Source organism: Dinoponera quadriceps, unplaced genomic scaffold (assembly GCF_001313825.1).
Source record: "Dinoponera quadriceps isolate SergipeBrazil2010 unplaced genomic scaffold, ASM131382v1 scaffold1872, whole genome shotgun sequence".
In the NCBI taxonomy this organism is placed as follows: Eukaryota; Metazoa; Arthropoda; class Insecta; order Hymenoptera; family Formicidae; genus Dinoponera; species Dinoponera quadriceps.
This window is the reverse complement of record NW_014555944.1, coordinates 2,034,898-2,047,688: the sequence shown is the minus strand read 5'-3', so window position 1 is coordinate 2,047,688 and position 12,791 is coordinate 2,034,898. Positions and strand designations below refer to the sequence as shown.

The 12,791-nt window shown below is 40.1% G+C and overlaps 1 protein-coding gene across 9 annotated transcripts in view; it reads right to left on the bottom strand.

Moving 5' to 3' along the window:
- Positions 1 to 2,752: 2,752 nt before the first annotated feature.
- LOC106745941 (protein FAM13B) overlaps positions 2,753 to 12,791 on the bottom strand; it is a 31,875-nt gene continuing 21,836 nt past the window's right edge. For all 9 annotated transcript variants that reach the window (XM_014621994.1, XM_014621995.1, XM_014621992.1 and 6 more), the window contains 2 exons: positions 11,241 to 11,484; positions 2,753 to 3,132 (listed from right to left, as the gene is read on the bottom strand). In XM_014621994.1, the coding sequence (XP_014477480.1) occupies positions 3,015 to 3,132; positions 11,241 to 11,484 (362 nt within the window). In that variant the 3' untranslated portion in view covers positions 2,753 to 3,014. The remainder of the gene's footprint in view (positions 3,133 to 11,240; positions 11,485 to 12,791) is intronic.

Genomic DNA, 12,791 nt, shown 5'->3' with positions numbered 1-12,791 from the left:
TCGGGAGGGAGGGGGATGATTATATATGATTATACATAATTATATAGAACTAACGACTCTCGCGACTCGTTTCTCTAACGAGTTGTAGGAGATAACGGAAATTCAAAAACGCGAGGACATCGTGGAAATGAAATTTCCAAAAATCGAATTCCGTGCAATACACAATGCAGTCGAGAGCGCGGGCGAGGAGGAAAGGACAATTTTTCCGATCGACTTGCCGTGCTCGCGTCTTCCCTCTCACGCCCTTTGATCGGACCTTTATATAGTGTCAGCTGACTATTTCAGAGTGAGAGAGAGAGAGAGAGAGTCGAAGGGATTTTTGGACGGAGACCAAGCGCAGAGACGAGCAACGTGAAATATTCATGCACACGGTGCACTATTCACGGACGTTGCCCGTTCCGACGTCTGGGCGGCGGCGGCGGCGGTGACGCAAGATTCATGGAAACGCATGACCCTGCATAACACCGATCACCTTAAGCCAATAGCCCCAAAACGAGGTCTTCGTCGATCGAGAGAACACGATCGTCAGGCCGGGAGTCACCTCGGCATTCGTCTCATCATCGCATTCACACTGAAAGACGCGGCGCGTACACTGAGAAAAAAATGTCTTCAAATTTATAAAGTTATAAATGAATTTTACTGCATCCAAACAAATTTCATCATTGCTCCAAAGAAACGAATGTTTCAAATAATAAATACGATTGTTGGACTTTTCAACGAATATATATCTATATCTTAGATAAAAAATTTGTTTGAAAGATAATTTCTGTATAAAATCACCTGTTTTATTTAACGTATTTATTGTAACCCAGTAATATTTTATTCGGTTAAAATATATCATTTTAAATAATAAGATTCTTTCTGTTAAATACTAGAGCTTTCTCGAATCTAGAAATACTAAAGCTAAAGAAACCTTTTTCTCTGTATACGAGAACGACTAATCGCGCGATCTTAAATTCTTTCGTCTCGTTCATTCGGTTCTCACTCGATCTATTCAACTTAACCTGTCGGCTTAATGCACACTGAAAAAAAAACATATCAGGCGAAAGGAGCCGAGCTCTGAGTTGCGCAAATTTTATCGCTCGTACTGCAAGCGAGTCGAATTGAGTGAAATTCTAGTCGAATCGACAATCTGATGCAGGAATTTGAACTGCGATATTTAGTAAACGGTGAAAGGTTAACTGAAACTAAGAAACTGAACGTAATTGTACGTATAAGTGTTCTTTCAATTATCAAAAGATTGATCTAACTGCATAATATTCGATAGAATTATATGAAGCCACCTTTATAGTGAATCTATGAGAATTTTGCGGCAAATTTTTAGTAAAAATTACAAATTACTTTCTCTAGTAAAAATTGTAGAATTTTATTAGAGAAATTTTATTATAAAATAGAAAATTATAGAATATTATAGAATTTTGTAACCAAGGAACACATTTTGCGGTAATTTATTATCCTTCCGTTTCACGTATGCTATTTATATTTCAGGAACTGGAGAATTTATGCGAAAGAGAATCCTATAATATTCTATCTGTGTAACTTTGGTAGACGGTCGAAGTAAATTAGACGATAAATATTGATGATAAAGCTGACCCGATAAAAGCGTCGGGTCAGCTTTCCGGCCGCCTCATTGAATCGAATTTTAAGCTTGTTTTGCGCAAACAACAGATTGAAAAAGCCATTTTGCCGAAAACAGTGTGAGAGTAGTTTGTTCGCCATGGACGATCCTGAAATTGAATTTGTTTTTAGCTCACGACTCGAATTGTTTTTCAGTGAATCTTCACAGTATTTTTCACAACATAGCCTCGAGAATTCTGCTCAGGCGAGTTTCGACTCGCGCGACGTTTACTACGCGTTTACTCCCTTCCCCCTTTCGATAATTCCTCACGTTTCATGCTTTACGTTTCACTTTATCGCTGAGCGAAATGATCAAACGGGACACATTAGTTCTCTTTTTCTCTTTCTCTCTAAACATCTGCTCCGCGATGATGTTTATCTTCTTATCGGAGATTCTTATCAGAGTGCTCCGCGCTTACATCACGGTTTTTCGCGGTTAAATAACGAAAGGCTTTGTGTAACGGAACTTATTAGTATACTCATCGACGATTCACGGGAATTACGCGCTCCGCCGCTCGAACAATCGCTCGCCGATCGTCAATGAAGGTGATGATCGAGTGAGACCGTGATTAACGATTCCTTGAATCGCACGATTGAAATGTAAAACACTGCGTTCCGCGTATATTTGGCATCACGCTCGCAGACTTGTGATGTACACCCAGTGTCACATATGCCTCCAGCCATTATAATTAAGGTTACTTTCCAACCTTGCATATACAGGATGATCAGGTGATCTGGCACGTGGTAGAAAATCAGGAAACAAGCTCAAGACACGTGTCTTCGGCCCGCCTTGCAGAGTCCACCCCGTCTTATCGCATGCACTCATTTTTTAAAATGAATATTCCCTGATATGACTTGTTAATTCCCTGAAGTATCTTCACTCAATAATAATAATTAACTATTGTTAAACAATTTGGCTCTAAATGTTCTTATTTCCTTTCTATCGTCGTTCAATCAAAGAACTTAAAATCCTTGCATTCTCAACTAATATACATGTTTTTATCGAATAATAGGAAAACGGCAGTAAAACGAAATTTTAATATTTAATAAAGATAAAATTGTAATAAATTTTTAATACTTAATATCAATTTAATTTAATTATTTGACATTAACGTATATCAAGATTATTTTCTTCTTTAATTAATATATATATATAAATTTATATGAATATATATAAATATATACAAATTAATTGTAATATTCTAATAATTATCGTGCCGTTTGCAAACTGGTAAACGGCTTTGTTGCTCAGTTCCACGAATATTATATCTGTACACGAGCAGATACACACATTGTGTCTGACACCTTGCGTATAAAGCATAAGATCGTGTTCACAACCCATGTTATAATGGCCCGACACACGTGATGTCGAGTATTACACTCGCGGTGTTGTTGCTTCATGCCGTAATTGTATCTCGCAAGGGACAGAATCCGCTAACCTCGCGTGACCGGGGTCTTCGGCAGAGCGATCGATCTCGGATGCTGGTTTCCCAGGAAAAAGTGCGCCGCCCGTCCCTTTAAAAAACAAACGATTATCGTATCACGTTTTAGCGGCCTGTCACGTGCTGCTTATGTGAGCAAAGCGGCGTTGTTGCTTCTTTTTTTTCCAACAGGTTCAGATATTTCACGAGCTAAGATTAACCTCGGCTCGCGCGATTTCACCCTAACGCTAAAAAGGTTTTCAAACAAACCCTTTGATCAAGGAGTGCAAGAAACGAAATATTGTTGTTGTTGTTATTTTCGTTGACTCGCCGATAAAACATCATCGTGGTCGATTTTTCAGAGCGTCTGCAATTACAATCGAATTGAGTGAGAATAGAAGAATCAGATCGACAATCTGACTCGGAATCTTGAAATATAAAAATGTAAAACTTAGTCTACGGTAAAAAGTTAAACGAAGCCGAAACGCTCCGCGTCTTACTTAATTTTATGTCATTATAACATTTAATATGTAAGTTCCCGATTTACGCGCGCGCGCGCGCGTGTGTATATATATAAGTGTGTGATTATCCATTTTCATCATTAATTATCAATTTCACGTTGAATTCTTGAAATTACGTTGAAATTACGCAAAATTACAATTTCAATTCGCCAGCGACGTCCGTCTGAAATTAATTCATTTAGTGTCCTCAATTTTACATTCAGTCATGCACATCGTCCTCCTACATTTTCTATAATAAGACGCGGGTTTCCGCGGCGCTAATAAGGAAATAAAGCACCGAGAACGGTTCGGATATACGGCCAAAGGATCGACGTCGCTCCTTACGGGGGCGCTTTTGTAATGCTCATTTATTCCGCCGGTATTACAAACGGGGTTCTCCGTTCCTTCATATTAAGAATTTCTTTGCATATAAGCTTATTAATATCCGACGAGCAATTATACGTCGCCTTTGGTATTTTTAGCGAGATACGCAGCGACGGTAACCGATATACGCAGACTGTTATAGGCGGTTAAGTGCGCACAACACGCATTAATAATTCATTGCACGCGTGGGATTAAGAGAGAATCTCGTGTTCCCCTCCGCCCTCTCTCTCTCTCTCTCTCTCTCTCTCTCTCTTCCTCAGTTGGAATTCTCAAGGAAGTGGTTCGTTCTGATTTTCCTCGCAGGCCTACGATTTCCTGGTCCACCGAGTTTAACCCCCCCCCCTAAGGGGGTGCACTTCAAGAATTAAATTGACCTTGCACGCTGCGCAAACCTCTCTTGTCGCGTATAATATCGCTTTAGAGAGAAAGAGAGACAGAGAGAGGGAGAGAGGTGTTTTTTTATTGCAATTTTTATCTCAGTCAATACTTTATAATACTTATAATACTTTATGTAACGTGTATCTTCTCTTTAATCCCTTCGTACGGAAATCTGCGTAAACACATTTCGCGCCGGATCTTCGCTGCATCTTGTCAACTCGAATCGATAATTAATGTTACGCGGGCGCGGTTAATAAACAGTGTTATTTACAATATGCTGCGGGTGTAATTGTAAAAAAAGGACGCTGCTTTGCGCGCGTGTGGCAATTTCGTTCGCCGATTTTCATCCCGCGTCGGCCTTCGGGAGATACCCGGTGCAAATAAATAATACAAAGTGGAGGGGAAGTATTTTAACATTTGGAGGGAATCGTGCTTCTCATTACCACCGATCGCGGGAGCAAAAAATTTCGCTCAATGGAACTGGGCGGGGAGAGAGAGAGAGAGAGAGAGAGAGAGAGAGAGAGAGAGAGAGAGAAGAAAGTTTCTGCGCGGTAGGAGTTAAAAATAACAGGTAAGAAACGCGACGACAAGATTCGTCGGAAAATGCGGCGAGTGTGCAGTCAAGTACGCGCGTCAATGGCGGACTTCGGCAAGGCCGAGGATCGCGAATTTTTCCCAACGGTCCCCCCGAGTGTCTCCTCTCTCGGCGGCGGTTCTCAATGACGCGGCGACGCGCGACGAAATTAATCGAGGAAGGTCGCGGATATTCTCGCGTGCGCGCTTTTCGCCCACGACGCTCGATAATTCCGGGCCGGTAATTTGCGATCCGTCCGCGTGATTTCTCCGCTTAAAAGTTAAACCTGAGATGAGAGCGCGGCATAAAATCGGGCCAAAAATTCACGACGCTCCGCCCGCGCTGGAGTCCGCTTCGTTCACGCCGGGCGATTTCGGCCGCATTAAGGAGCGCGTGCCAATTAAAACGCGCGTGAGCTGCCAAAGTGAGCCACCAATTTTACACCGATCGTTACAGGAAAATATATATTTTATGCGTTACCTATATGTATAAAATAGTGTAATATAAAGGTAAATGTAATAAAATAAAAGTAAATGCAATATAATAAAACAAATTGCGTCACTTCTCTGTTTATTGCGCGTACTGTTTGCACACCGTTTATTTTTTTCATTTCGCGTTTATTTCCACGAAGTCTTGATATATCGTCGCTTTATATCGGGCATTGCGCGGAAATAATTCCGTATGCGCGAAAGGCTTCCGTCGTATCCCCCCCCCCGCTTACTGTATTTCCACCACCGCTTGGCCGCTTGGATTCGTATCGATCATCGATGCGACTTAACATGCTTTTTGCGTGATTCGGAAGCTTTTACGCGATGAAATCGTACCCGCTTGTACCGTGGAACCGGGAGAAGCCCTTCCTCTCATGTATGCACGCGAGAATCCCGAAACGCCGAGAGCTCTCTCGCATACGTACGGCACGTACGTCGCAAATCGGACCGATCGATAGCATCAGGCAGGACGAGACGCAATAACGTTCATTTGCATGTTTCAATATGTATTTACATTAACGTTTTGACCTTAACTGTACTGTTAACATTTATTTGCATCAAAAGATGGACCAAATTGGCGTGAACCTCAACAGAGAATCTAATAGGGGAATGGTATTAAAAAAATCGAAGAAATCCAAGAACTTTTGAATAACCGAGTTCTCTCCGAATGAGACGCGATAAAATTTGTCCTCGAACAAATAATATTTCGTAATAAATGCACGTTGCTTCTATCAACAAATCTCAATCGGATAAATGGAAATGCTAAATCTAAAGAAACTCTTTTCTCCGTGTGCGACAAGAAGTGTCCGCACGGAGGAAAATCATTTAGCGGGACGGCGAATTTCGCGGTCGTAGTCGCGAGTAAATGAGTGCGCAGGAAGTTTCTTAAGTATTGCCCAATATTGTGAAAGTTGATTGCCGAGGGGAATTTCGCGAAGGAAAGTTCACATGAACGTTCACATGCTCGTTTCTCCGCAAAGCGATCCCCGAAAAATCAATTCCCAACACATTCGACAATATTTGAGGAACACCCTGTACACTGACTTCGCGCGGGACAATGTAATTTGCCATCCTGAATGAATCCTCTCCGTGCGAAAATAAAGTTCAAAGTGGCGATTCCCCTTTCCCTCCCGGAACGACACAGAATGCGCGTTTATAGTCCGCCCGCTGTGCGGACGTCGAGGATGCAGCAGCGAGGATGAAACTGCAAGTGTGCTCGATCCCATCGAGACCGCCCCGGTCGGGGCGGAGGAGCGCCTCGGGTTAAGAAATAATAACCGGCCGTCTGCTCTCCCCGTCGGGGAGGGAGAGAGAGAATCTCGAGAGTAAGTGGAAGAGTCCAATTAAAAGCACGAATTTCTCTCTCTCCGTCCAAGGGCGGGCGCGTCGCGTCTGCGGAAGTTTCGTCTGACACGTAATTCCGAATTCAGGAAGCAGTTACGGTTTATCCTGATAATATAGATTCGCTTACGTTAGATCGGCGCAAGAGTAAACACGCGTAGAAAATCGGGACGCGCGCGCTCGTGGAGTAGCAGTATTCGATTTTCGCGAGTAAGCTCGGCGACGCGCTTTATAATTTATTCTCGCCGCTTGCGTTCGCGATGCATTCGAATGCGCTTCGCTCTTGCGTAATTCACGGCATTAAGCTTGATACGCGCCGCGACACAGAGCGGATTTTCAGATTAGAGACAGAGAGTCAGCTACGATTTGTCGATTTATTCGGCTTGAGCAAGCGTTGTTGCGTAACAACGGTAAATGGTGACACTCGGCGGATAAATAACTAAAAGACGGCGCGCTGGGCTCTCAGAGAGCAAAAGAAGAAATAAACACGGAGAGGGAATATTGTATAACTTCTTTCTTGTAGAGATTCTTTTCAATCTTTTTTTTTATCGTCTTTTCTAGAGGCGCCAGCATAAACTGTGTCTCGGCAAGAAAGAAAAATATTAAAAAGTAAAAGAGATTTTTTCGCGGCGCTCAATAACATGTTTACACTTAAATCTGAATTTTTTCCCGTGTAAATAGATTAAATAATCGCCCTTTCGTAAAAAGATATGGTTTTAAAAGATGTATATTTTCTTATTTAACAAACAAATTAATATCTACCTTGAGAGAATTTCACGATAAAAATTACCAGAGAATTTTATAATTCGTAAAAATATCGACATTTGCCTTAATTTATTATCATTTTCGCTTTATATTTTAAGAACTGAAGTCTACTATTAAAATATCTATTATGTTCCTTAACAAGATGATCTCACTTGGAGAACAAAAACGTCTAAAAAATAAAATATTTATTCGTGAATACTAATAATATATATTTGTATTGGTGTATTTGAAATTTGTTTCCTGAATGCAAGAATATTTGTATTGGTGTAAACAAATATATATTATTAGTATTCACGAATAAATATTTTATTTTTTAGACGTTTTTGTTCTCCAAGTGAGATCATCTTGTTAAGGAACATAATAGATATTTTAATAGTAGACTTCAGTTCTTAAAATATAAAGCGAAAATGATAATAAATTAAGGCAAAATGTCGATATTTTTACGAATTATAAAATTCTCTGGTAATTTTTATCGTGAAATTCTCTCAAGGTAGGTATTAATTTTTGCATGAAACGAGCGATCCGACGGGTGTTCTTGAAATTTAAAAAAACAGCATGCCTGGCGCAAAATTATGGTAAATTATGTTTTAACTATGCTCGCGTGTCTAACTATTCATGCACCGTTGAACAACGCGTTGCCTGTTATCCTTCGGTTGGCTTGTTCTTCGTGGCTCAGTTTTTGCGTACAAAGCAATGAGATTTATCAGCGCGAAATTTCACGTGACTTTTTGTTGCTCGTAAAACGGTGGAAAAACCCGGTCACAGGGATTAACCACTTGCGCTATAAAGACGTGCCACGCACGTCGAGATGCTCTTGTTCCAAAACCGCCAGCGACGTGTATACCACGTCGATAGGCATTTATCGCAGAAACAATAATGACGTGTCCGTCACGTCGGCTAACAATTAGATCGTTCATTACTCGAGCTACAGTTCTAGAGTGCACGGCATCGCATAGTGTCATCGATATCTTGGAAATATTTCAGAATCCATACAGTATGTCGTTTGACGGATTTTTTTACACGAAAATTCTTGTAGTTTGCGATACATCTTATTATAACGCTGAAAAATTGAATAATAGATTTTTTTTATTTTAGTCATATCAACCCATACTGTAAAATGGAGAATAACAAGAATCTCAGTGATATTGCTTCGACAAGTACAAAGAGAAAGCGATTCATTATTACGTCTGATAGCGATATAGATAACGACTGCGAGGAAATTGTTTATCCTGTTCGGAATCGGCGTAGAATTATAGCATCTGATAGTGAAGAAGAAAGTGGCGGTGCAGATCGTGAAATTAGTTTTACATCTGATGAATGGTTATGGAAAAACAAGGAAAACGAAAGCAAAACTTGGCAGTACTCACGGATTCCTGGAATGAACATAGAAATGGGAGAAGGAATCACAGCTTTGCAAATGCTAAACCAAATTTTACCAAGAGACTTTTGGAATATCATTGTTACAGAAAGCAATCGTTACGCGAGTCAAACAATAGGAGATGCAACCCGAACATTAAAACAATCTGAAGAAAATTGGAGGGATACGAATATAGATGAAATTCATGCTTATTTTGCGTTATGCATTTTGATGGCACAAGTGAAAAAGTCGAATGTCCAATCCTATTGGTCAAGAAGAAGTATTATCGAGACTTCCATTTTTCGGAAAACAATGCCATTACGGAGATTCGCGCAACTCTCCCGTTTTTTACACTTTTCCAATAATGAAGTTGGAGATAAAGATGATCGTTTATGCAAATTACGAGTTATAATCGATTATCTCAATGAAAAATTTACAAGTATTTATACTCCCGAGGAATATGTGTCATTAGACGAATCTCTCATGAAATATACCGGTCGAATGTCATATAAACAGTTCGATCCGTCAAAGAGGGCACGTTTTGGAGTGAAGTTTTATAAGTTGTGCGAGTCTAAATCAGGATATTGTATGAAATTTAAAATATACACAGGTCAAGATACAGTGAAAAATTCAATCACCAGTGCTTCCGAAAATGTTACCATGTTTATGTGCACACCAATAGCTAATTTCGGACACACCTTGTTTTTGGATAACTGGTATTCTTCGCCAAACCTGTTTCAAAAATTGCAATCCATGCAAATCAATGCCATAGGAACAGTAAGATGCAATAGAAAGAATATGCCGAAAGAGCTCGCAACGATAAAGCTGAAACAATCAGAAGCTATTTCAAGATCGTGCAAGGGTATTTTAGCTGCAAAGTGGAAGGACAAAAAAAATATATATTTATTGTCCACAAAACATAAAAAAATTGAAATGATGGAAGTGGAGAAGAAGAGATGGAAAAATAATATCACTATTACAAAGCCCAATATCGTGCTGGAGTATAATGATGGCATGGGTGGGGTAGATCTCCAAGATAGCTACTTATCTTCTTTTTCACTTATGAGAAAATACATAAAAAGTTATAAAAAGATATTTTTTTACCTAATGGATATTGCACTTTTTAATGCTTATGTTTTATTTTCGAAGAAATCGAATATATCAAAAAGCAAAAAATACACGTTTTCAAAGTTTCGATTAGATGTGGCAGAACAAATTTTAGAAAGTGTATGTATGCCTGAATACAGAAAGCGTGGAAGGCTGTCTGCTAGTGATATACCACTTCGTTTACAATCAAAACAATGGGGCCATTTTCCAAGGAATATTCCACCCACAAAAGCTAAAAAGAATCCTCAAAGACGGTGTAAAGTGTGCGCCAAACATAAAAAACGCAGCGAGACTACTTGGGAGTGCAAGGAATGCCTTGTGGCATTACATATTCCAAAATGTTTTGAAATTTACCATACAAAAGTAGATTATTAATTAATAAAATGTTATTGCTGTCGTAAGTATTGAATACATTCATATCCGTGTAAAATTCTTTATGTAAGACCCTACCAACGCGCTAAGGCACTGCTTAAAGGTTTGCACTCGCAGACGCGGTGCGGCGTCAATGTAACGCCTTACTGCGTGTTATATTGTAGAGCGCGGCAACCGAAAGTTAAATCGTAGCGCAAGTGGCGCGCAAGCCGGCTTAATTTCGGAGGATAAGAGTCGAAGGAAAAGTCGACCTTATGAAGTTTCTGGCGCCCATCAGGTGTCAAATTCGTTCGTTGAGATAAATGTTCGCTGTTATCCTTTATCGTCTAGTCATTCTTAATTATTTGAGAGTCTTTGCATATCCTTATATATCACTCAAAATAAAAATATTTCGGTTGACTCATCTACAATGTAGACGCAATTAGACGTAGACGACATTATCGATTGGACGTGAAATGTATCTCTCGTATTTCGTGAATGAAATCTTTTTCTATAAGTAGAAAATTTCGACACTTCTCTCTCTTTACTTGAAAATAATGCAGATTAGACAGAGCTAAAGATTTTAAGAGTGGAAAAAGAGACCTCTCACGTTCTATACACACGCAAAAAACTCGAATTAAGAGAATTCCCCCTGATTCTGTCCGAGCTAATTTCATTCTTCTCGCGACTTCATCAAAAAACCCGATCACATTTCACTTCGCCTGAAACCGCATGCTGATCGTACTGCTCTCTCACAACACGATGGCTATTTCTCGTTTGAAATATTGTGCTCTCTAATGGTTCTAAAAATAGAACAGGCAAACCGGTGGTCGAGATAAACATACCGCTCGTTTCCGTCGCCAGCACAGTTACGTAAGACTCCCGTGCGCAAGGACTTCCGCGCGCTTTTCTCGCCCTCTTTTCCGTATTCCCATGCTAAGAAAAAATACCACTTACCAGTCGGGGAACAGCACCAGCGCCTCGGCGAGGATGTCCCGTAGGAGAGTGGTCGCGGGTGGTACATGCGGCAGAATGACCGGCGCGAAGACACCGCAGACACCGGCGCTTCGTCCATGTCGCGCCTCGTATCTGCTAAGATAGATCGCCAGGTAGCCGAGCAGACGGTAGTGGGAGGAGGGCAGGGTCGACAGCAGCTCTTTTGTCGAGGTTATCCAGGTCTCGTGATCGTTCGCGTAATCCTCTGTGTCAGATGAATTTTTCGATTTCAGCCTGAGCTCGGCTTGGGAACGCCGGCGGAAATTGTAAAAGCAGCATCGCGTACTTTCTGTACTCTCTGAACTTATCGAAGTGAAATCTCTCACTTAAAACGAGTGAAAATTCACTCGAAGCGACAGTGAAAACACCACCACTCGAATTCGTAAGAGTGAACGTTCGCTTAAGCATAGAGCGGATTCTGACTCCGTACGAATGAATGTTTCGATCAGTTATAATAAAATGAATTCGTTCCTGTAATTATACAATTATAAAATATAAAATAATACAATTACGGAATCGTTCTTTAATTTCGAGTGAATGTTTTCACTCGACGATGTAAAGTGTAGAATTCACTCTATTCTCATTCTACATTCTAACATGAGTGAAAGGCCATTCGAGTGACTCGGCTGTCATTTTATTTTTCGCGGGACTTTTCATTCAAAGAAATTTAGAGAGTCAAATAAAATCGCTCTAATAAACTAATAACGTAAACTAATAATATACTCGCTTATCTCCGAATTTTATTCTGAAAATTATCGGTCGGATTGTTTTATTACTGCGCTGTATACCGCGTTGAATGAAAATTGCACTAAATTAAATTCGAAAAACGATCGAGATCTCCATCGGATCTTTTCATTAGGGGCTCGCAGAAGTTTATTAGATTCTTAACCATATTTCTTTTATTAATACGTTGATTGATGTTGATCTGCACGAAAGCTTAACTGACGATCCAATTACCAAGCATACGATAAGTAAATTCATTCGAGACTCATATATTCGTTACCTCGTTTCGTTGGCTTTCCATTGACCGACTAACCGATTTTTTTAATGCAATTATAATTACAATTTATAATTGTATAAATGCAATTATATTCCATACAAAGTGGGCCATAGTACGACCAGACTTAAGTTCGTGGCAATTAGATGAGACATGATATTATTTTTCACAATTATTCTTACAAAAAACCAACTAAATAACATTTCCAAATTTATCGCTTGCTTTTATCGAATATCTCCGAAGAGTTGTGGAAAATAATAAAACCCGCGGTTGCGACTATTGGCTCATTCGGCACGCAATTTAAATGAGACGCGATAATGCCATAGTATCGATCACATCGACGCATTCAACGTGTTAACGGTAATGAAATAATACATGCCATGTTCGATCAAAGTATCCGTCATCATTATCTACCACTTTCTGCCACCACTTTAACTAGCAAATTCTATCCGATTCCACATCTGCGAAGTGACCGATCTCTTTTGAGTTTTTGCCGTCGAAATCACCGACGAGAT